The sequence below is a fragment of the Pseudorca crassidens genome, chromosome 8, assembly GCF_039906515.1.
Source record: "Pseudorca crassidens isolate mPseCra1 chromosome 8, mPseCra1.hap1, whole genome shotgun sequence".
Taxonomy (NCBI): Eukaryota; Metazoa; Chordata; class Mammalia; order Artiodactyla; family Delphinidae; genus Pseudorca; species Pseudorca crassidens.
The window spans coordinates 66,213,732-66,238,612 of record NC_090303.1 but is presented as its reverse complement, the minus strand read 5'-3'; the positions used below and the strand labels follow the sequence as shown (position 1 = coordinate 66,238,612).

The following is a 24,881-nucleotide window of genomic DNA, read 5'->3' as shown; positions in this document are numbered from 1 at the left end:
TAATGTTATAATAAGAAAAACTGCATGCAAGCGAACTACAGAGTAATTAGAGCAATATGTGATATAACTATTTCTACCGCAGGAGAAGGTCGAGGTCTGGGAGGGTTTATGTAACAAGTAAAAGATAAGACTATATGAAAAATGTGAGTACAGTTTAAAAAGGGCCACTGTGGTCAGGAAGTACTTGGGGACTGAATTTTGGTTGGTTCCCTCACTGACTGTGGCCATGAACAGGGTAGCTACTAAAGAAAGTGACTATAAATCCAATTTGCCTCTCCTGTCCTGTCTGATGTCACTGCTGCACAGAAGGCGCCCGAAGGAAAGGAGTGGATGAGCTCAACTAAATTAATCTGAAAGTAATCTAGACATCAAGAATTTCCAAAGAACGCGTCCCCTCTTTCTCTGTTTTAAAACCAACTGGCGGTATCTGGGCAACTTTGTTCTATTTTAATAGAGTGTCTCTTGGCTGACCTTTCTGATATTTCCACATCGGAAACTCATGGAGCCAGTTCTACCCATCTCCCTGTCTGCAATATCCAGCAACAGTCTGATTAACAGAGATTCTGTCAAATTCTAACTTTTGTCCCTAATCATAATTTTGTACATTGAAGTTGGTCTGCAAGCTTCTCTTGGGCATCCAAGCAAAAGAACCTTACACTCTTAGCAATAAGCTTTTGCATCTTATACTTAAGATTAGGGTTAACGAAAAGTGACAGTCCCAGTAGTTTATTCTGTTAATCTCCAACCAGAAATTTCCAGAGTAAATTGTTTTGTAAGTCAGCAGGTTAATCGAGGGTATTTGGGGAATAGACAGGAAGAGATGTGTCAAATCGCTTTAAAAGATACTTGACTTCTCAATTACACATGAAATCTTCAAACTCAGCCCAAAGAATATTAGGTAACTGTCCTGAAAATGGCTATACTGTGAGTATACTAGAAAACATGATAAGCTAAGATATAACTTGAGTGCTGTATTTTCCTTAACTATATTGATTTAATTATTAGCTTACTCTCTTACTGATGTGTGTGTGTTTTGTTTCCTCATTAAGACTGTACCCTCTTCAAAGACAAGGATCATCGCTGATATTTCTTACAGTGGTAAGAACATAGCGGGCAATCACTTAGTTGATAGAAATATTTATAGCCCAATACATACTTGGTGACACAGAGTGTGTCCCTGCATTGGCTGACCAGAGTCTCTCGGTCATCTTCTCTTTGTGGTCGGACAGTAATTAATTCAAAAGTGTTGCGTCTTGCACAAAATTCTCTGTTGGCTGGTTCTATCTGCCGACTGGTACAATTGGCCAAATTTAATCTTCCTATGGGATTCTTTAAAAACAAATTTTTAAAAAACATGATTAGTAGAAAATAAACAAGACCATTTAAGTCAATAAGCATTAAACAGTATTCCAGCTGATACAAATTTAAAATTAAAAAAGCATTAATTTAAAAGTTAAAGTTTAATTACACTGAGTTTAGAGAAACATATTTAACATTTATTATTGTTTTTCGCTGGTCATAAAAATAGAAACCAAAGATGTCTACTGGAGCTCTTAGTCAACTTAAAAAACAAACTTTTTGTTATGGAAAACTTCAAAGAGACACAAAATAAAAAGAACAGCATAATGAACTTCCATGTACCCATTAACCAGCTCTAACAATTAGAAACACACATTCAACCACCTTTTGTCTATAGCCCACTTAATTCCTCTCTTTCTATAAACAGAAACCTAGACATCAGAATTCATTTGTAAATATTTTTTATGTATCTCTAAAAGACCAGGCTAAACTATTGCTTTGGATTGCTGGAAGCCATGTTATTCCTATGGTATGACAGTCAAAGATAAAAATTCATAAGACTAAATGGTCCTGAAAAATTAGAAAAGGGACAAGTATGGGCACAAATGATTTTTAAAAAGCCAGAAAAAGTGCTAACTCTATTAATAATTTTAAGAAGAAATTAGAATGAAATATACCATTTTTAAACATTAGATTGGCCAAGTCTGGAAAGAATGGTAATAACCTATGTAGGTTGGTTGGGGTGGTGATAGAAACTCTCATACACTGCTGGTGAAAGCATAAATGGTCTACTACTGGTAGACAATTTGATAAGAGCAATCAAAAAACATTCAAAATGGGCATACCCTGATCCTACAACTTCACCTAAAAGAAATTTATACTAAGCAAATACATAGGTGCACAAAGATGTTTATATGGGTATAGTCCCTATTTTTTCATAATAGTGAAAAGATTGAAACAAATTAAATGACAGTAATTGGGGACTATTTAAACAAATAATAATATTATGTCTCCAGCAAGTATGGCAGACTAAATAGTCTAAAAGTCCTCCCATAATTCCCCAAATGCCAAATAACTGAACTCACAAGAAGGTGAAAGAAACCTTCAAAGGCCAAAATCAATGAGGAAGAGAGAGTGCAGAATGGTAAGCTAGCCTGAAATCTGGCTTCCTTGGGGTACTGACCAATGAATGTTAGGAACTGGCAGCCTTGACTCACACAGGTTAAATGATATAATATGAAGTGTGATATTTGCTTTAAAATACCTCAGCAAACCAACAAGAACAAAAAAGTGTGTGTGCTGTGGAGAGAGAAATGAAACATGAAAGTTAATAATTGTTGAAGCTAGGAGTTCAATATACTATTTCTCTCTGTTTTGTGAACACTTGAACATTTTCAATTATAAAAAGTTAAATATACAGGTACACATATTTCCGTGTGTGTGTGTGTGTGTGTGTGTGTGTGTAAAATGAAGGACCAAGAATAAATAATACATTATTGAATAAAAACACAAGTTAGGAGACTTACCTTACCAGACATTAAGATTTATTTTAAAGCTATGGTAATTGAGACTGAGAGACACATACCAAAGGAAACAGAATAGAAAGCCTAAATATAGACCTACATATATAATGATATCTTGATACATGTCAGAAACAGCATGTGGATCAATGTGGAAAGAATGGACCATCCAATGGGGCTGGCACAGTTGGGTTTCCAGATTGGGGGAAAAAAATCAATTCCAGGTAAATTAAATATGAAATATAAATCTTTATAACTTTCAGAAGTTATAAGGAGGTATAGGAGAATATCTTTATGACTATATAGATGATTTTCTTAACTAAGACTCAAAAAAGCAAACAATAAAGCAATAAACTGACAGATTTATCGTAGCATTAAAAATTTCTGTTTATGAAAAGATATTATAAAGATAAATAAAACATATGCCAAGCAAAAGACTACGGAAATAAATGGCCAAAACACATAAGAAAAGATGCTTACTCTTAATGTTCAATCAAGGAAAACCAAAATAAAAACACAGTGAAATAATCTTTCACACCTATCACACTAACAAGAGTTTAAAAGGCTGACATATCAAGTGTTGGTGGGATGTGGAATACTGAGAACTCTCATATGATCCTGGTGGGAGCGGAACATTGTACAACCAATTTCAAGAATAACTGGACAACATCTAGCTAAATTGAAGATGTGCGAAACCCTACAAACCAGCAATTCTGCTACTAGATACAAACTCAAGAAAGAGCTCTGATCCATGTAGCTAAGTTATAGCAGAGCTGTTTATAATAGCAACAATTTAGAAATAATCTAAGTGCCCATAAATAGGAGAAGTGGATAAATTAATTGTGATACATTCTTACAATGGAATACTTTAGTACAGAGAAAGATGGCTAGAGCTCTACAAACTAGAGCTACACACACCAGCCTAGACCAATGTCACAAATCATGTTGACTTAAAACATGCAAGTTGCAGAACAGTATATACAGTATGATCTATTTGTATAATGCTTCAAAATATGCAATTGCAATAATATACAGCCTATATATAATATATAATAAAAATTTAAAGAAATACGTAGGAACAAAATAGTTTCAGGATGGGGTTATCTCTGAGGGAGAGAAAATTACATGAGGAGATTTAACTGGACTGGTAACACAGAGGTTGATGGAAATTACTTGGTTTTTTTTTTTTTTGTCTATTTCAAGGTTCTAAATATTTCACAATAAACTTTAAAATAAAATTTTATATAGCTACAGTGTAATACATATAGCTATCTAACGCAATATCACAGATGTATTTTTTTTTTTTTTTTTTTTTTTTTTTAGCGGTACGCGGGCCTCTCACTGTTGTGGCCTCTCCCGTTGCGGAGCACAGGCTCCGGACGCGCAGGCTCAGCGGCCACGGCTCATGGGCCCAGCCGCTCCGCGGCATGTGGGATCTTCCCAGACTGGGGCACGAACCCGTGTCCCCTGCATCGGCAGGCGGACTCTCAACCACTGCGCCACCAGGGAAGCCCACAGATGTATTTTTATTGATGTGGAAAGATATCAGGATATTATCAAGTAAAAATTAAGCTATAAAAAACATGATACTTTCTGTTTAAAAAAGATTCATAAATGGATATATAACTATTATTACATATACATTTAAAAAATTTAGAAGGATACACAGCAAAATGTGAATAGTAGTTATCTCTGTTATAGATGATTTTACTTTATATTTCTGCTTATTTCTATTTTCCAGTTTTTGGATAATAAATTACCACACTTGGGCAATAACATTAAATTCTTTAAAAACAAGATGTAATGTATCCATAAAATTCTATTATCAAATTTTAGAAACAAAACCAAAACTACTATATTCCTATGGTGGTTTTTCCTTTCTGTTTTATCTCAGAGTTAGGTAAATCAACTGTTAATAAAATACAAAAGTGAATTGAAAATATTTCTGACTAAAAGTATCAATTAAAAAATATTATGAAACATTCCATAAAAAAAAAAAAATATTCCTTAAGGTATTTCAAGAGTGGTCAAATCACAGGGAATGGATAAGATATAAAATTTTTACACAAATACACACACATGCACACACACTCACTAGTCTTTCAACAAGAACATTTTTAATGGCTTAGTAAATATTTTTAACAGGGCATTTGGGTGGTTGATGGGGGCCACGGGGAACACTTGCATGAAATATTCCCTGAAAGTCAGTTAGGGCTTTCACCACTGACCATCAATATTAATATTACCTTTCGTTTCTCATCATCTGGATAAGTCCAATAAGAGATACAGTTTCCAGAAAGAACACACCATCTTCGATGCCATGCACCAAAACCACTAACATCTTCAAATATGGTCTGGAAAAGTCAATGAAATACTGACTTTAGAAACTTGAGGATCAATTAAATGTTTTCTATACATTAAACCTCAGTATGTTGACATATTTCATACTTCAAAATCTACTTGCATGATTTTTTTTCTTTTCTCTCTTTTATAAAGTACTTAAGTTTATTTTTATTCTACTCTGTATCAAGGCCAGGAATCTTGTTATTTCAATCTCAAGCACAAAGTTAGTACAAATGACGCACCAGCTCCCTTTTGTGTTTACGTTCACCTTTTACATCATAAAGGTAATAGAAAAGGAAAAATTTGATGGATAAAAATAATACAAGTTATCATTACCCCTACTATAATCAGGGAAAAATAACAAGAGGATAGCTTTTTCATTTTTATAGCTGGGGAAACTGAAGGCCAAGGAAAGATGACAATACACGGTCACAAAGCAGAACTGGAACCTTCTAGCTAAACCAGAATGTACTTTTCTTGCTGCTCATCAGTCTTGGCAGAGTTAGACTAGTACCATTTTAGAATCACTTAGCAAGTTTCTCTGGTTGGTAGTCTCCTTCCTTCCAGCTGTCCCTGGCACATCAGGAAGGAAAACTGAACCAAGCAACTGAACCACTTCAATTACTACCTCTACTTTTTATAGAGGTTAGAAGTAATTAAAAGGCATTGCTTAGACAGGGGACAGAAGTTATTTGAGGGAGTCCTGAGTAATTGTTTTTTACCACATTTCTGTAAGTGTGGATGTGATAAGAATGGCCTATAGGATTCAAGGTAGAGTAAACCTGAAAAGATCTAACTCTAAAGTAGTTAAGAGCCCTGCTCAAACATTAAGTAGGTCAGACATTTTAGGCAAATGAATGTCATAAGAGTATATCAGGGGCGAAAGGTATCTAGAGTAAAATATGGAAATATTTACATTAAAGGAAAAGGTCAGTAAGTAAACACTGCTTTCAAGTCTGAAATTTATAAAGACACTTTTCCAAGAATATCTAGTGCCACCTGCTGGATTTACATGTGAAAAAAGCTACGAAGTATGATTTACAGTCACCTTGGCCGCTTGGACTTTCTGTACAATCTAGCTCTTCTTTCTGTGCCTTTTGTCAGCAACTGCAAATTGACTTGTGATATCTTTTGTATAGCTCAAATTCTTGCTTCACAAAGAAAATCAAAGCTATTAGATTTTCTCTACTTCTGATACCACACCCACAATCTTCTGTGTATTCTACACACATACTTTCCTCCTCTGAGGATGGAAAAAGTATAATTCTGTACAAGTATATATAAAAAGTATAATTCTGTACAAGATCATGAACCGTGGCTTGGGTCTTATTTGTTCTCACTCTCATGACCTTGTTCCATGTGTTATTCCTTAAAGTGCAGGTTCCCCATTGCCTCTATCTTTGCCCTCTTTGGCCCTATTAGAAGCTACCCATTTGAATTAAAAGATGCTCAAATCTCTCCAATCTTAAAATGTCAACAAAATCCTTCTTTCACCCTACATACTTCTGCAGGTATCACACTCTCTTTACCCCTCTGCAGCCAAACCTTGTTTCAGAGTTGTTGCACTTCCATTCTTCACCCTCCACTCCCTTTATAACCATTTGCAATCTAGCTCCTGCTCTCAACAAGCCTAGAATGACCACTTCATTAATAAGTCCAACAGTGTCTAATAGATCCTTATCTAATTTGACCACTCCCTCTTGCAGACTCTCTTCCCCTGGCAACCATGATACTAAGTTCTCCATTGCCCTCCCTGTAGTCTCCCTTGAGAGCTTCTCTTCCTAGGTCTGTGGCTTAAATGTTAGTGTTCTCCTGGCTATTCAATGCCACGTGAGCTTCCATTACTATCTCTCTGCTGCAGATTTCCAAACCTTCACCTCATCTAAAATGTCCATCATCTTGAGCTCCAAACTCAAACTCTGAAACGCGTCTGTATGCATCTAAAATTCAAGTTATTTAAAACTTAACTCATTAAAACTTCCTACCTTGGGTGGGGACTGACTGACAAGGGGCATGAGGGAACTTTCTGGGGTAATATTTTCTATCTTAATAGAAATTTGGATTACATAGATGTATGCCTGTGTCAGAACTCAGGGGATGTACACTGAAGATTCACGGGAACATACTAATGTCCACAATATACTTTGAAATTCTTCCCCCCAAAATATGATATTTTCAGGACTGGCTAGAAGGATAGCTAGGTTGTAGATACATGATACAGCAAGGACAGTAAAAAATGTTAAAGGCAAAATCTAGATGCTGGCTATACGGGCGTTCATTGTAAAATTCTATCAACATTGCTGTATGCTTGCAATTTACCACAATAAAATTTGGGGGAAAAATGGTTTCCACCCCCAACATGGACACTTGCTCCCCACCCAGGGCCCCTTATCTCAGTATAATCACTGCCACCCAACAAGCTGTGCAAGGCAGGGATCTGGGTGACATCCTTACTTCTGCTTCTCCACCCCTACAGCCAAACCACTAGGGTCTGCACTTCTTCCTCCTTCATCTATCCATGGTGGGTCCTTCTCTCCACCCTGACTGCCAGCCCCCATCCCCTCTCTCATGCAGTAACTCAGTTTCTTCACTAATCTTCTTCAGTTCTGCCACTCCCCAGTCCACTTCCACACGTTAGTCAGAACGACTTCCCTAAACCCCCCAATTTGATGTTAATCCTCTTCTTAAAATCCTACAAGAGTACCCAACCGACTTCAGGATAAAGTCGGAAGTCTTTAAAAGGCCCTCTAACACTTGGCTCCATTTCCCCTAACCCCACCTTCCTCCCCAATCACTCCTCTCACTACCCCTCCTCCACACACACACTCAGAATCTAAGCTCTAGCTACCCTGAAATACCTGCCACTATCTAAATGTGTCATCTTTTTCTCTGGTGGGGGTCAGAGAGGGAAGGGCCCTCCAGGCCATAGTAATGCTTTTCCCTTCATCTGGAGCACATCTCCCTCTTCTCTCCCTCTGGCTAACTTGTTCAGCTAGCAGTTTACAAGTTATTTCCAATACCTTTCTTTAAGCCTTCCCACTCATACCTAAGACCTGGTGTCCCACCAATTTACACCCATGCACTCTATGCTTTCTCCCATTATAGTACTGTATTGTACTTAACTGTTCACTTGTATTTCTTCCTATTACACTAAAAGTTCCTGAGTGCAGGGATTATTTTCTGTGGCCTATTATATTCTAACACCAGCACAATGATTAGCATATAGTGGACATGCAACAAATCCGAACCAATTTATCACGTAGTCACACAGACTTTCATTCCTATTGGAAACCAAGCCTATGCTTCACAAAATGCAAAAAAGAAAATATAGATCCAGTGATGTTACTTACTAGAAAACCTCTTTCTTCAACACTTGAATTCACTTGACACTTTATTTTTAAGTAAATATGACCTTCCAAAGGAGATAGAAAGGGTACCTGTGAAGAAAGAGAGTAAATTATTTGTAAAACAGTTTTTCTTGACAAAACATGTATAAATCATGAATAGAGAATATTATATCTTGAAAACACAGTATTTTCTAAAGCTGGAATATAAAATAGGTGGCCCAAAAGCCACTGGTTCCTTAGCAACAAATGCTTTTGAAGAATAAATTCATTCAATGTAGAGCCTGCTTAAGGCAGAACCCTAAGTCCCAAGTAATGTGATAAAGAAAACACGGATTTAAGAAGAGAATACATGTGTTTATCCATTCCCTATCAACAGAATATACTTGATAGAAGGTGGGATAAACCAACTGGCATATTAATACAATATAATATTATTCAGCAATAAAGAATAGTGAACCGCAGAATGGAAACGTTGATCCTCAAATTCATATGGAATTGCAAGAGGCCCCAAATAACCAAAACAATCTTGAAAAAGAAAAACAAAGTTGAAAGAATCATACTTCCCAATTTCAAACCAATCCAAAGCTACAGTAATCAGAACAGTATGGTACTGGCATAAGGATAGACATATAGACCACAGGAATAGAATTGAGAGTCCAGAAATAAACCCATACATATATGCCAGATTGATTTTCAACAAGGGTACCAAAACCATTCAATGAGGAAAGAGCAATATTTTCAACAAATGGTGCTGGGGAAACTGGATAGCCACATGCAAAAGAGTAAAGTTGGATCCCTTCCTCATACCACATACAAAAATTAACTCAAAATGGATCAATGACCTAAATGTGAGAGCTAAAACCATATAACTCTTAGAAGAAAAACAGAGGAGTAAATCTTCAATGATCATGAATTTGGCAATGCCTTCTCAAATATAATACCAAACCATGAGCAACAAAAGAAAAAACAGATAAATTAAACTTCATCAAAATGAAAAACTTTTCAGTATGGAGGTTCCTCAAAAAATTAAAAATAGAATTACCATATAATCAATCAACCCCACTTCTGGGAATTTATCCAAAAGAATCAAAATCAGGCTCTTAAAGGGATATTTGCACTCCCATGTTCATTGTAGCATTCTTCATAACAGCCAAGAGGTGGAAACAATCTAAATGCCCATCAGCAGCTGAACAGACAAAGAAAATGTGGTATAGCCTCCTTTCTCCCCACTTCTGTATATGAAACTACTCTAGGCCATCCAGATCCTGTTCTTCTCAGAGCCCAAAGTTTGCCTTTTAGGCCTTGAGACTCTCAGTGTATATTTTCTTATGTGTCCTAACCCACAGCCCCACACCTCCTCACAGCAGATCCTTGAGGTCAATTATCGTGTCCTTCTCATGTTTGTTTCCATATCCTATTGCCAAATCATATCCAGACATTCAATAAATGTTTGCTTAAAGAACATTGTTTGTTTTGTCGAATAGTACCCAAATACTCCTATTGAAAAAAAAGAAGGCAGCCGGGGGACGTGGGGGGATGTAGTACATACAAACAATAGAGTATTATTCAGCCATAAAAAAGGAGGAAATCCTGTCAGGTGTTACAGCACGGATGAACCTTGAGGACGTTATGCTAACTGAAATAAGTCAGTCACAAAAGGACAAATACTACATGATTCCATTTGTATGAGGTATCAAGAGTAGCCAACTCAACAGAAGCAGAAAGTAGAGTGGTGGATGCCAGGGACTGGTAGGAGTGGGGGAAAAGGGAGTTGCTATTCAATGGGTATAGAATTTCATTCATCCAAGATGAAAAAATTCTAGAGATCTGCTGCACAACATTGTGCTTATAGTTAATAATATTGTACACTTAAAAATTTGTTGAGGGTAGATCTCATGTTACGTATTATTTATTACAATAAAGAATTTTAAACTTCTGTGTATCAAAGCATAAGAAAGTGAAAAGACAATGTACAAAACAGGAGAAAATATCTGCAAATCATGTACCTAATAATGGTTTAGTATCTAGAATACATTAAGAACTCTTATAACTCAAAAATAAAAAGACAACTCAATTAAAACATTCCAAACAATCCAACTTAAAAATTGGCAATAGACATTTCTTCAAAGACGATATACTAATAGCCAACAAACACATGAAAAGATGTTCAACATCAATAGTCGTTAGGTAATAATTGTTAGCTTGATGACGATGGTGACAATAATGATGAAGCTGAGGATAAGGACGAAGATTTTAACGGAAATCTCAAGTTGCCATTGTGTCCAGAACCATTTACTGAGGAATGAGTAAAAAGGAATCTGATTCTTTTATTGGAAGCACATTGCTTTGAACCAAAATAAACATAAGCTAAATTACAAAACCAACAATAAGTTATTGAAAGCAGATTTTTTTATTGCTTGTTTTAAAGTTGAATCATTCTGTATCTATAAAGCTTTCCTTATTCCTTAGATACAAGTATGTTTCCAACATTGATAATCCCAAAACTCATGCTATAGCTTAAACCATGCTATGACTAAATTGTGTCCCCTCCCCATCCCTAACCAAATTCACATGTTGAAGTTCTAACTCCCCATACCACAAAATGTGACTGTATTTGGAGATAGGGTCTTTAAAGAAGTAATTAAGGTTAATTTAGTTCATTAGGATGGGCCCTAATCCAATGTAACTTGTGTCCTCATAGAAAGAGAAGATTTGGACACACATACAGAGAAAGACCATGTGAAGACACATAATACAGCTATCTACAAGCTAAAGAGAGAGGGTTTAGAAAAAACTCAACCCTCCCAGTGCCCTGATCTTAGACTTCTAGCCTCCAGAACTGTGAAAAAATAAACTTCTGTTGTATAAGCCAAAAGAAAAAAACCCTCCAAACCCAAAAATTAGTCATTAGGGAAATGCAAATCAAAACCACAGTGAGGTGCCACTTCATACCCATTATGAAGGCTATAATCAAAAATACGGAAAATAACAAGCTTTAGCAAGGACGTGGGGACACTGGAACCGACATTACTGATAGGAATGTCAAACGGTTCAGGAACTATGAGAAACAGTTTGGTGGCTCCTCAAAAAGTTAAACAGAATTAACATATAACCACACAATTCCTCTCCTAGATATATACCCCCAAAGACTGAAAACAGGTATTCAAACAGGTATATGTACGCCCAAGTTTACAGCAGCGTTATTCACAATAGCCAAAAAAAAAACAGACCAAATGTCCATCAACAGATGAGTGGACAAAGTGTAGTGTATAACATAATGCAATAATACTCAGCCACAGAAAGTAATGAAGTACTGATACATGCCATATCATCTACATATACATCCACACATACATATACACACATATAAATTTACCGCCAAAGAACAAAAGTTATCTGAGCAATAATTACCTAGTAGGTTATACATAGAGAAAAATAAAGTTGCTCTATAATGTATATAATATAGAGCTAATCAACAATAATTTTCATCAAATGTTTGTACCATTTTACTTCCAGGCAGATTTCTAAAACTAAGGACCCCATATCAAACACAAGTCTGCATTACAGAGAGGGTAGAAAGTCACTAACATAGACCTAGTAGTGAAAGCCTATGTTGAAATCTATCTGACAAAGACATTTAAGTTGAATATGAAGATGGTCTGGAATGCCCTAAATCCACACCAGATGCAATTACTGTCATGATGTAATGACTCTTCACTCCCAAACATGGCTGATTTGCTAGCTACAGAGACACACACCAAAGTATATCTAAATTCTGTCCATTAAATCTACACAGCGTGCTTGGTTAGGGCGATACACAGAAAGGAGTTCGACTTCCATTACATGTTCAGAGCTCCACTTCCACTTAGGATGTGAAAGGTCACAAAAGACCACCATTTCTACTGCAACAGCAAGAAAACAATGGATAAGCTAAGAATATCTTATTTTCCTTAAAGCTATCTAAGAGTTGTGCAAGCAAAAAAAATTTAATGGACCAAATTCCAGTAAGGAATGTACCCTTCCTGGGTGAGCCAAATCAGGGGTGACCACTTTATTCCCTGGGAGCAAGAACTGACAGAGAAGCATGCTGGCAATGAATTTTGCAGGGAAAAGAAAAAACCAGTGAAGTCTTTAACAGCTAAATGAAGACTGTCTACCTAGATGAGCATCTCAAAAGAGCCAAGGGTCAGAGCTAGCCCACCCTAACTGCCAATCTCCCCCACTCCCCAGAATTTTGCTGAGTAAATGCTAATGCCACAAGTCAGAGGCAGATCTGGAAAGCAAAAAGAAATCTTGTAGACTTTCAGAATTTAGATCTCAAAGTTCTACTGAAAGGAGGCACCTAACTTCACTCTCAAGGCATTTGAAACAAGAGTTGAACCCAACTAACTAAAGCACTATCTCAGCTCAACTTCTGATTATACTGAGAGACAAGAGGGTGTTATTACCACCTACTTCAGTCTCTACTGTTCTTTTATAACATAACATAACATAACAACATAACATCACATCACATCACATCTAGCCTACGGTTTAAAAGTTTTACAAGACATGAAAAAGGAGGAAAAGGTGGCCTTTAATCAAAAGAAAACAAAACAAACCCTGTCAATAGCAGATCCACAGATGATCTAGATGTTAGAATTACAAGACAGAGACATTTATAATTTGTTAAAGAATTTAGAGGAAAACATGGACAAAAATGGGTGAGAAGAGGGAGAATTTCGACAGAGAAACAGAAGCTCTAAAAAAGATCCAAATAGAAATTTTACAACAACAAAAAAAGTTGAAATTGATTCATTGGATGGGCTTTACAGGAAACTGGAGTACATTAGAAAAAAAGATAGATGAACTCAAAGACTGGTAAATAGAAATGATCCAAAATGAAACACAAAGGAAAATTAAAAACAAAAAGAGTGCCATAGACCTGTAGGAACATAGTCAAGAGTCCAACATACATTTAACTGGAGTCCTAGAAAGAAAAGAAAACAGTGCAGAAGAAATACTTGACAAGATAATGGCTGAGAATTTGCCAAAACATATGAAACACATGAACTACAGCTCCGTAAAGGTCATTGAAACTTAGTATGATAAAGAAATAACCCAGTATGACAAAGAAAACCACACCTAGGCAGATTAGGGTCAAACTGTCACAAATCAAAATACTTAAAAATATTAACAGCAGAAAAGGGGAATTCCCCAGCGGTCCAGTGGTTAGGACTTGGCACTTTCACTGCTGGGGGCCCGGGTTTGATCCCTGATCAGGAAACTAAGATCCTGCAAGCCGAGCAGCGAGGCCGACAATATAAAAAAATAAAAATAAAAGCAGAAAAGATAAGAATGATGGCTGACTTCTTATCAGAAACAATCAAAGCCAGAAAACAATAAAATGTCATCTTTAAAGGGGTGGCTGAAAGAAAAAACCTGCCAACCTAGCAGTCTATATCCAAGAAGAATATCCTTCAGAAATTAAGACAATGTAAAGAGAGACATCTTTGGATAAACAAAAGTTAGAGAATTCATTTCCAGCAGAAGTATATTACAAAAAATTAAAAAACAAACAAAAAAAACCTTCTTCCTGAGAAGGCAATAATCCTAGATGGAAGCCTAGCTCTACAAGATGGAATGAAGAACATAAGAACCAATAAGTATAAATGACAATTCTTTAAAATATATTTTTTAAATTTCTTTTAAAATTGATTAAAAAATAACAGTGCATTGGGGTTTATAATAATGATAGAATTAAAACATAATGGGGTGGGCAAATAGAATTATACTGTTGCAAGGTTCTAACTGTTATAAGGTACATGAAGAGGAATAATTGTGTTTCAATATAGACTGTAGTAATAGTAATAGGCTAAGGATGCATATTGTAATCCTTAGCAATAACTGAAAAAGAATACAGGGAGGTATAGCTAAAAAGCCAACAGAAAAGATAAAAATGATTACCAACATACTCAATTAGAAGTAGTCAAGGAAGGAAAAACAAATGACAAAGAACAGATGAGACAAATAAAAAATAAAGAACAAAATAGTAGGGCCAGGGTCTGTTAACTTTTCGTGTAATGGCCCAGACAATTAATATTTTAGACTTTGCAGACCATACAGTCTCTGTCACAACTATTCAATCTGCCATTGTAGCATGAAAGCAGCCACAGACAATACATAAATGGTCATGATTGTGTCAAAAACTTTAGTTACAAAAACAGGCTGCTGAACTTTTGTTACTAATATATCAATATCAGTTCATTAATTGTGACAAAAGTAACTTAAAAAAAACAAACAGGCCAAGAGCCAGATTTGCCTGTAGGCTACAAGTATGCTTGCTTTGTGGTAGACTAAACCCAACCATATTAGTATTGCATTAAATATAAATGTACTAAACACTCTAATGAAAAGACAAAAAATTGTTAAACTAACAAAATATGACCATAAAATATGCTTCTGATACACTAATTTGACATATATGGACAGGTTGAGAATAAAGAATGGAAAAAGAGAAAATTCCCTGGCAGTCCAGTGGTTAGGGCTGTGCGCTTCCACTGCAGGGGGCATGGGTTCCCTGGTCAGGGAACTAAGAGCCCGCATGCTACGTGGCACGGCCAGGGGGGGAACAAAAAAGAATGGAAAAAGATATACCATACCAACATTAATCATAAGAAAGCTGATGTGACTCTATTAATAACAGACAAAGTAGACCTTAAGATAAAGATGACTACCAGAGAGAAATTGTTAACAATTCATCAAGAAGATATAATAATCTTAAATATTTATGCACCTAATAGCATAGCTTTAAAATACATGAAGCATAAGTTGACAGAACAAAAACTAAGTGCCTAAAAATTGAGACTATGTTGCTCTTACTAGTTGGAAGTTTGAGGGACTGATATTTTCTTCCCAATAAAATCATGCTTTCTGTCTAGCATGAAAATATTCACATAAGAAATATTTTTAAACAAATCATTCTTAACAGTCTATTAATAATGAAGAGACCGCATGTCAAAAGTATCTTTTAAATTATAAAAGCTGCTTAAGTACATGTGATAATTTAAAATGATTCTGAATGTGAATTAAAGATTACAAATATAAGAAAAATTCAATTGGAGAAGTTGTATCATTAGAGTAAAATGGTAACATCCAAATATTTAAAGTCATATTGACTTCTGGGTCAAGATAGAAAGGGGGATGCTTTAGTCTGTCATTCCTGCTGCCCAGTGAAGAAGAATGACACCCTGTTGGAATAATCTTAGTTCAGTCTAAATTAGAAAGTTTTTACTGTAAGATTAGTTTCCAAAAATTTAGTCCTCCAACCTAATAAAGATAAGTTAAAGGGGGGATTCTTGGCCAAAAAGTATGGATTTCAAGAGACTAACTCCATAAAATAAACCTTCAACTTTCTGAATTTCAAAGCCATCTATAATGTAGAGTCAAAACATCATACGCCTCATTATTATATTTGTTATAAATTCCCTTGCCGTTTTCTTTTCTATATTGTCAATGTTAAGTTCCTTAGCCTCTCAATGCTAATTGATAGAATTCTACTATTTAGCCCAGAGAACGCTCCTGGTAAGAAGAATCTCAGAAAGATGAGAAGAAAATGTTCCCTCTTACTCTACAGCTGTGAAAAGTAGACAATATTCTTGGTTAGAAGCTTGTCCTGAAGTGAACTGAGAATATTCACAGAAGAGTCAATGTTACTACAAGTGTGGAGACGTGCGAAAATGTATGATCCTATTCTGTTTTCTGTTTAACAAAATGGTCTTTTAAGATTATCAACACCTCAAAGATTATCGTTAAAAGGTGTAAAATGTACCCTGTAATCAGGGTGACTGTATAATTTTTTATACGTCAGGATATTTCTGAGCGAGAATAATTATACCTGTTAATAATTAAACCAGACCAACAGGCATAAACCAGGATAGCTTTGGACACACCAGAACACCTAATCACTCTTCCTACAACCTCAAAATTCTACAGTGCTAATCATTTGTTTTACCTCACAGGTGTTTGCCCTAATACTATTTAAATTGACATCTCTATTTCCTGGAAGGTATAAATATCTATGACATTTCTTTAAGTCAGAAGATGAGTTGTGGGATATGCTTCTCCCTTTATCCATAAAAGTATAGTAAAACCTATGATTATTTTGGATTCTCTATTCAAAGAAAGGATTTGAGAGTGTGACTCATTGAAATTCATAATTTAAATTCCAGGACGTCAGACTTTACATCCGATATCTATAAGCTCAAATAAGAAAGCAATCCGTTATTAGTGGTATCCTAAATTTATAGAGCAAACACTGGGTTAACCTCAACAGAAATCTCATTCTGAAGGGGTCTCAGAGATAACCCCGTGACTTATCTTTATTGGTCAAGACACCAGTAAAATAAGCAAACGTTCCCTTGCACTGATGGTCTCTGGTAGGATATGGGAGACTTGTTTACTCTCTCAAATTTAATCAAATGGGATTATTATGTGAATATACAAGGTCTTCCATTTTTCCCACCAATTTAAAGAACATCTAAACTTAACTATCTTAAATATTCTCCTACATAACCACAAGGTATTAGAACAAATACTTGCTCCCCCCGCCACTCAAAAAAGCACATCTATGACAAATTTTTCATCTAAATTATATTGTATTTGACTCAGGAAGAGACTTTACAGTATTGGACACAACCATTAAACTGATTTGATTTTACACTCAGATTGGGTGGCTGGATATTTAAGTTATAATTTCAAAAAATTTTTTAAGAGAATGGACAAGTAATTTATTTTTAATTTGTGTGACGTTTTAAATTAAAATGGCAGTGAAAAAAATTTTTAAAGAGCAATCAGTCTATATTTAACATATGTCATTGAAATCTCTTTCATTTTAGAGATTCATGAAATCTCTTACATATATAGAAATTGGCTATGGGACAACACCGAGTAAGGAATACAGTTCACAGAACTCCAGTCCTTATGTTTACCTAATTTGCAAATGTTGTTTTAAGAATTTAAAATACGACTTCTCTGGTGGTGCAGTGGTTAAGAATCCACCTCTCAATGCAGGGGACACGGGTTCGATCCCCGGTCTGGGAAGATCCCACATGCCGCGGAGCAACTAAGCCCACGCGCCACAACTACTGAGCCTGTGCTCTAGAGCCCGCAAGCCACAACTACTGAGCCCACACCCTGCAACTACTGAATCCTGCATGCCTAGAGCCCATGCTCCGCAACAAGAGAAGCCACCATGAGAAGCCCATGCACCACAACAAAGAGTAGCCACCACTCGCTGCAACTAGGTAAAGCCTGCGTGCAGCAACGAAGACACAAGGCAGCCAAAAAGAAAAATTAAAAAAGAAAAAAAAGAATTTAAAATAAAACAAAAAGTACTATCCAGCCTTTTGCAAATTAGCATATCTATACACCCACAAGATACTTGTGATTGATCTTCACAAAGATATTAAAAATCCTAAAAAAAATTTCTATAATATATGAATATATTTAGTATAATTTTAGCATTAAATGAATTTTAATTTTAAAATTAATAAACAGAGCATCAACTACATAGCAACACACCTATTAGCCAATTAAGACCACAGACGTTGTCTACTTTTACTTAAAACATTACCAATAGTTCTTTCAATAAAGAGGAGGTCAACAATACTGAATAAATTTTAGTTTTAGACATAGTTATTAATTTGGCATTTGGTACCCGGAAAAATCAATGCTGAAGTGACGATAGAATCTTAAAGAATTATAACATGAAAAAAGAATATAAAAGCCCAAATACCAAACAGGCATGAAAAAAACTAGAGAACTTTTAAGAAAGCTTTAAAGAATTATGAGACTAAAGAAAAAGATGCCCATCTACAAGGATCTAAAGAAAGAATAATTTACATAATGTCCTTAATTATTCAAAATAACCAAGAAGACATGAGAGTGGTTAGTAAAACAAATACATAAGGGCCAAAAATTAAGGACTAATTTTTAAGCTCATTAGTTTCAAGCAAAGAAAATATGGCAACCTTTTCCTGGAACATATAGCCCAGTAGCTCTCGCTCTTTAACATCATAATTTATCTAAAACAAACAAAATAAAAGACAAAGAGAAAAAAAGACCCAGAATCACTCAATTTGTTAAACTAGTTGAACTACTAAATTAAAAGTTACATGAATTTTTTTAAACATCGTTATATTCTAACTACAGAAATCTCTTATAATATTTTTGAATAGTCTGTATTATACAACAGAAGCCGACACTAGGACTAAAGTTTGCCTCTACTTCTCTTACTACTTAAAATGGTCTCGTTAGCTATTAAATATTTAGTCTTTCCAGTGTGGTGAAAAAGCACTCAATATGGTAGTGACACTACACAGATCTGAACTATGAAGTCTTAAACTTGGAAAGTACGGGAAGGAAATCCCTTAGATTCATGAGTACTTTTCCAAGAAATTAATCTATCTTTCCCTATCTTGTCAAAACTAAATCCAAAAAATGTTAGTCATTTCAAAATATTGGTTTCAAATGGGCAAGAAACTATGTTTAAAACTGTAAGCTTAACATCTATATGCAAGAAGCAATACTTTCTTAGTCAGAATTGACACTTAGAATAAACCAATATATGCTGCTTTGAAGACTTAACTATTAAGATACAGGGGAGAAATACTTCCAACATCAAAAAACATATCATGCAGCTAAACCCATGTCTAATTAAAATGTACAATTCTGAGAACATACATATTCAGCCAAAGATTTCAAATACTTGAAAGTAATGGGACATTTTCACGGACCTAATTTTTCTATAAATAAATAAATAAATTTGGATTACCTTGTCCAGAGCAAATTTTGTGTTTCCTACTGAAGATAATGACAGCATGTAAGATCCAACAAGGGCAAAGTTGCTGGTACGCACAGCATTAAGACTGGCCATAACTAAAGAAAAAGGAAATGAAGTTTAGTTCAGAGTGACTTTGGTTAAGTATAAATAACAATTCCTCACCCCACTCTAACAGAATGAAATTAAACTGCCACAGAAAAAACTGCTTCATTTTCCTCCATCTCTAAATATGGAGGTGGGGCAGGGTGGGGGGAATAAAACATCAACACATTTCCTAATGAAAGAAAACTGTTAAGTATTTATATTTAATGTAAGTGAGGTACAGGCACATCTTAACATTTGAGACAGATGTGTTTTTAAAGATATAGAACCTAAAAACGTGTGCATAAAAAGCAATTTTCCTATGAGAGATATGAAAACCTTCACTGCTGTAGTCTAGGATGACATAATGAGCAGCAGGACTTTATCTGCACGGTTCTTCTTAGTTATTCTCTTGTGCCAAGAAACAGAGACCAAAAGTCCAAAGGTGAGTGAAACCAGCTCAGTCCTAATCCCCTTTGGAAAATTTAGGCCTAATGCCACTCTGGAAAAGTCTTCCCTGGCCTACTGGCACTCCAGTTTCCAGTGAACTAGAAAGATGCTTTTCTGACATGATGCGATGCCAGTCATGATCAGTAAAGTTAAAACAGGTGAACTCCTCAGTGTGGATAGCACAAAACAAATCTACAGAACAAGAGAAGATAGGGTGAAGAGTAACGCTACCTGCTGCAGTTGTCAAGTGACTAGGTATCCTATGTGTACTGCCTGCTAGAGCCTGAGCAATGTGCTGTTTGGTGGCCCGTGGTGGTTTCAGACAGCAGGTTATTCTCGCCAGTAATCTTATATGTTACTACCATACAGAAAATATTCAAAGGAGAGTAAGGTAAACACTCATAAATCAAGACGGCTATATGTATAAGTATGCGATTGCTTATATCCTAACGTTTCAAATAGTTCAAGATTCACTCACCTGAAGAAGGAAGGGTGCTTTTCTAAAAAAAAGGTGTGAAGAAGGACATAAGTTATTTTCTTTATTTGATACAAAGATTTAAATATTAAGTACAAACACTACAAGGACTATATTTCAGAAAACATTATTTTTTCCTTTTAGGATATTTTAAAGATTCCCAAAGCACTTAGGGTTTAGAAATGGTTAACCAATTTCCAATCATATGTGTAAGATGAAGATTTCTCAAGGAACTTCAACTTCCAAAAAATTCTACTTACTGTGGTTACAGATGTGAGAAGTCGCTTAGGAGTAATAGCCTGGAAGAAAAGATAACTTAGTATATTTCCTATTAAACATTATGATTAAAACCAACCAAACTTGAGATTCTCCCACACAGAAAATAACTCTTAAATATCAATACGTTATACTTGAGTCTTTTATTCCGGCTTTACCCACACTGTTATTCCTTTTTTGTTAAAGCTAAATAAAATTCTTTTAAATGATGATTTAGACAAAGAACAAAAGAGCAAAGGCTAGGAAGGACAGAAACAAAGCTGTTTCTATTCCTCATGCCTACAGTGACCACATCATTCTTAAGTCTGGTTTAGAGGAGCTAGTAAGACAAGAGTTCAGAGGAAAGGCCTGAGAAAAGTTTAAAGAGATAATAATAGTTGTCAAGCAGATATGGAGAAAACAGAATTGTCTAGCCTGAGTAATAGCGGTAGCTTATACTTAGGGTCATGGTCACTCACTGCAAGTTTACTCTCAGTATTCATACCTATACTTATTATGTGCAGTAACTAGAAATTTAAGGCATAAAAATGACCCAAAAGCTTGATAATTATTAAAAATTATACATAATTGTAAACAGACATTATATCTCCTATTTCTGATTATATTTCTACTGGGTTTCTTTCATTCTCACCTTTGACTTGTATGCTTTTTTCTTCTTATCAGGGCCTGAGGGATCTTTCGTTTGTACCTACACACAAATCCAAAGCATAAGTAACTTAAAATCTGATGTCTTTAAGAAAAATACACTATTAGTTACTTTAGAAAGCTTTAACTGCTTACCAAGCTGTAAACTTCAATATTTATTTCAAAGTCATTTGACACATCCCGCCTGGAAAAATAAAAATATCAAATTATGCCATTAAAAATTATGCCACAAATACTGTTACAAGGCTGAGAGTAAAGGAATTCACTGTGTTTTAAAACTAAAGACAATAGTTACAAACTATTAAAGAATATAAAAACTGGTAAGAACAGTCTATTTTTTCCTATAATACAGGTCAAACATTTTCTTCAGCATTTTACAACTCAAGATCTTAAATAATAAAAGTAGTTTTTCTTCCAAACTAGATTTTGACTCCAGTTTCAAAATAAATCTCTGACACTAAATATAAATGTCTTTCACTGAGACTTAATGTTAAGTACATTAAGAGATTTAAAGTATATATTAAAAAATTGTGGTCCAGATTTTGCGTGTGTGTGTGTGTGTGTGTGTGTGTGTGTGTGTGTGTGTAGTAAATATATATGTTAAAACACTTCAAAACATCAAATACCTACAGTCACGTGGAAGAAACATGCTACTCAATGGAAGAAAAGATCGGAAACATAAAAGAGTTAAACCAACAAATTGAAAAATGAGTTATTTGTCCATATAAAAACAATACGCATACTGCATTTCAAAGATTATAAATTCTACCTGGATGCTTAGACTGTATTAACTCTATTAAAAAAGAAAAGTATGTTTGAACCATCAAAAGCCTAATTTACTTACAAAGTAAATGTAGTAGTGAATGTTAGAGCATCGCCATTAAGAGAATTTGAGGTACTTGCTAATGGTGTGGCTACCATATTTTCAGCTCCTGCTTTTAGTATAATTAAGAAATAGTAATTTGCTGCATCTGTAAGAAATAATCACATTACCTAATAAGCACAAGCAAAATCAGATTTAGCTAATTAGCATTCTGAAAGACCAAATGAATAAAGTAATACTGCAACTGATTTACATAAAATTCATTTCAAATTTTCTAAAGTCAACCTTTCAGACACAAAAAGACATGACATAAGCAGACAGACATGTTCCTGGAACAGCATCATCAAGTCTCTTCATTTTAAGTGAATTGAAATAACTTCGCTACACATTCCTCAGTTTCTGCTGACTTCAAATTTTACCTATTGACCCGAAATTCTTTAGCTAATAGTATACATCTCAAAAGGGTAAATTCTGGCTTGTTATTTCAAAACTGAGATTAAAATACTATATTTCTGTGAAAGTTACCATCCTGCCCTATTTTTCAGATACTGGTGCCATAACCTCCTTTACCCACTTCGTTTAAATATGATTTTAAGTAGAATACATAGCTTAGAAAAGTTTATTTATTCATTCTAGAGGAATAAAGGGAATAAAATTTGAATAGAAGTATCTACACTGTGATGCTCTTCACTCCCATAACCAGTAATTCAGGATTCAAAGAACAAATTTACATGACAGAGTGAATTTTAAATAGAATAGAGTAAGTAAAATAAGTTCTTTTAGATGCCCAATACTTTCCACAATAAAATTAATGCAAGTCAAATGGTCTGTTTTATCAGAACAACTCATCTTAGTAATTTATTTTATGTTCAATATTATGTTTAACAAGCCTAACTTTCAGTTAGACCTATGTCTGTTATTGCATGGATCAGTAAGAACATATATGAAATTTTCTTGGTTATTTTTATACACCCATCTACATAAAAGGAACTAAAGGCCCGAGATACAAGCCTTGTGTCTTCATGCATGCTCTACTTGTTCCCATTTGCACAATTCCAATCTAGGTGAAATTCATAATTTAACATATGATCTAGAAGTGAGTAAATAAAAATTACCATACCTGGTTTCTGAACTGTACTGCAGACAAAATCTGCTTTTAGAGGCAAGCGGATTTCTGACAAAGTAATTGATCCTTTGGAAGGGACAAATTCACTTTGGGATATGGGACCAGCATTATTCTTCCTCTGAGGCCCTTCATTCTTCAACTTATTCAACTCATCAATCAAAAGTGTTCTCTTCTCAGCTATGTAGAAATATTCAAGTTAATATTTCAAATATTAAAACTGCAATTGTTTCTAAATTAAACCAATTCAAGAAAATGCACTCATGTGACAACTGTATACAACACCAAAGACAAAATCAGTAACTCTTCCTTCATATAAATAGATGGTAGGTAGTTAGGTAAACCTAGATTGCTCAATCTGTTCACAAAATCCTTGTAATTTAATACTTCAACTTTTGGTCAGTTTTCTTGCATGGTTAATCTCTCCACCCTAACATGCCCTGTCATCCATCACCACACATACACACAACAAAATTCACGTACTTATTTTTAGCTATATATATATAGACAGGTACAGAGACAGAGCATGTATGTGTGTGTGCATAAAGAGTACGTATGTGTGTGAGTTCATGTATTCATTCTTAGCATACTCTTTACACTTCATTTCTTCAAATGCATTCCAGGTTCTTTCACCTTTTCATGCAAACTACACCTTATTTTACATGTAGTGTTTTCACAAACCTTGTAAGAAACAAAAAATAGATCAGCTGAAACAGATTATCAAAAAAGCCCTTTCTCTAAAATTAGAAATTTCTGAGTATACTAGACAAAATGAGTTTTTCCTGGTTTGAAATTGTGTTGGAATTGTTTCAGGTGTATCACACATACTTGCAATTAGAAGAAGTCTTTCTGCTTCAGCTTCTTCCAGTGACCCTTTTCCATGGTCTTCATCAACACAACAGTTAAGAGCCTGGCTAGCCTGATAGATCACTGTCTGCTGCAAATTTATTTCATTATTGAGCTCCTAGTGAAACCAATGAAAGGAGGAGAAAAACTCACATTTTTAATCACCATTTTCACTTTATTTAAACTTTAATTATAATTTATCCAATTGGGTAATTTCCAAAATCTCCAGAGAGGGAAGTCAAAATGTTACAGTTTCATTGTTCAAGTTTCTAGACTATGCACCAAAAAAGAGGACTTTTCTCAAACTGAATTCAGGAGTAAGCTCCTGAGCTCCTACATGTCACACACTGTCCTAGTCACTCAGGATACAGAGATGAATAAGGCTGGGCTCTTGTCCTCAAGGAGCTCACCATCTCACGCTGTCAACCTTCCAAATCCCCTTTCCATAGTACATACCTGCATTTTCTGTTTGATGTTAACCTGACAAGGAAAGCCATTCTTTTTTTCATTCAATTTTGAAGTAACATCTTCCTTCCGAACAATCACCTGCTTTATTGAAGGACGGTCTGTTTCTTTGACTCTTTGAGATCTATATGCATCAATGCTTCAGGAAATAAGTTATACTCTATTAGAAATCCAGCAACACACTAAGCACTATCCTTTGTTGAACATATCAGCAGAATATTGATATTGCAACATATCAGTAGAACACTTCACTAGAATGGAAAATGCCATTGGGTGAAAGAGAGTCTTCCCAAAGCTATTTCAAAGTTTTATAAAGATTAATACTAATAACACTATAATTATAAATAACAAAACTTGTTATGTCAA

General features: G+C 35.0%; 1 protein-coding gene across 3 annotated transcripts in view; it reads right to left on the bottom strand.

Annotated features, from left to right (window-relative positions):
• The window catches only part of ANLN (anillin, actin binding protein), a 54,925-nt gene that overhangs the window by 2,981 nt on the left and 27,063 nt on the right, over positions 1–24,881 (bottom strand). For 2 of the 3 annotated variants that reach the window (XM_067746711.1, XM_067746713.1), the window contains exons 12-24: positions 24,507–24,654; positions 24,033–24,168; positions 23,202–23,384; positions 22,103–22,229; positions 21,394–21,442; positions 21,245–21,301; positions 20,598–20,636; positions 20,341–20,362; positions 19,323–19,426; positions 18,520–18,573; positions 8,513–8,599; positions 5,066–5,173; positions 1,157–1,329 (exon numbers count right to left, since the gene is read on the bottom strand). In XM_067746711.1, the coding sequence (XP_067602812.1) occupies positions 1,157–1,329; positions 5,066–5,173; positions 8,513–8,599; positions 18,520–18,573; positions 19,323–19,426; positions 20,341–20,362; positions 20,598–20,636; positions 21,245–21,301; positions 21,394–21,442; positions 22,103–22,229; positions 23,202–23,384; positions 24,033–24,168; positions 24,507–24,654 (1,287 nt within the window). The remainder of the gene's footprint in view (positions 1–1,156; positions 1,330–5,065; positions 5,174–8,512; positions 8,600–18,519; positions 18,574–19,322; positions 19,427–20,340; positions 20,363–20,597; positions 20,637–21,244; positions 21,302–21,393; positions 21,443–22,102; positions 22,230–23,201; positions 23,385–24,032; positions 24,169–24,506; positions 24,655–24,881) is intronic. The other variant, XM_067746714.1, reaches the window with a different exon arrangement.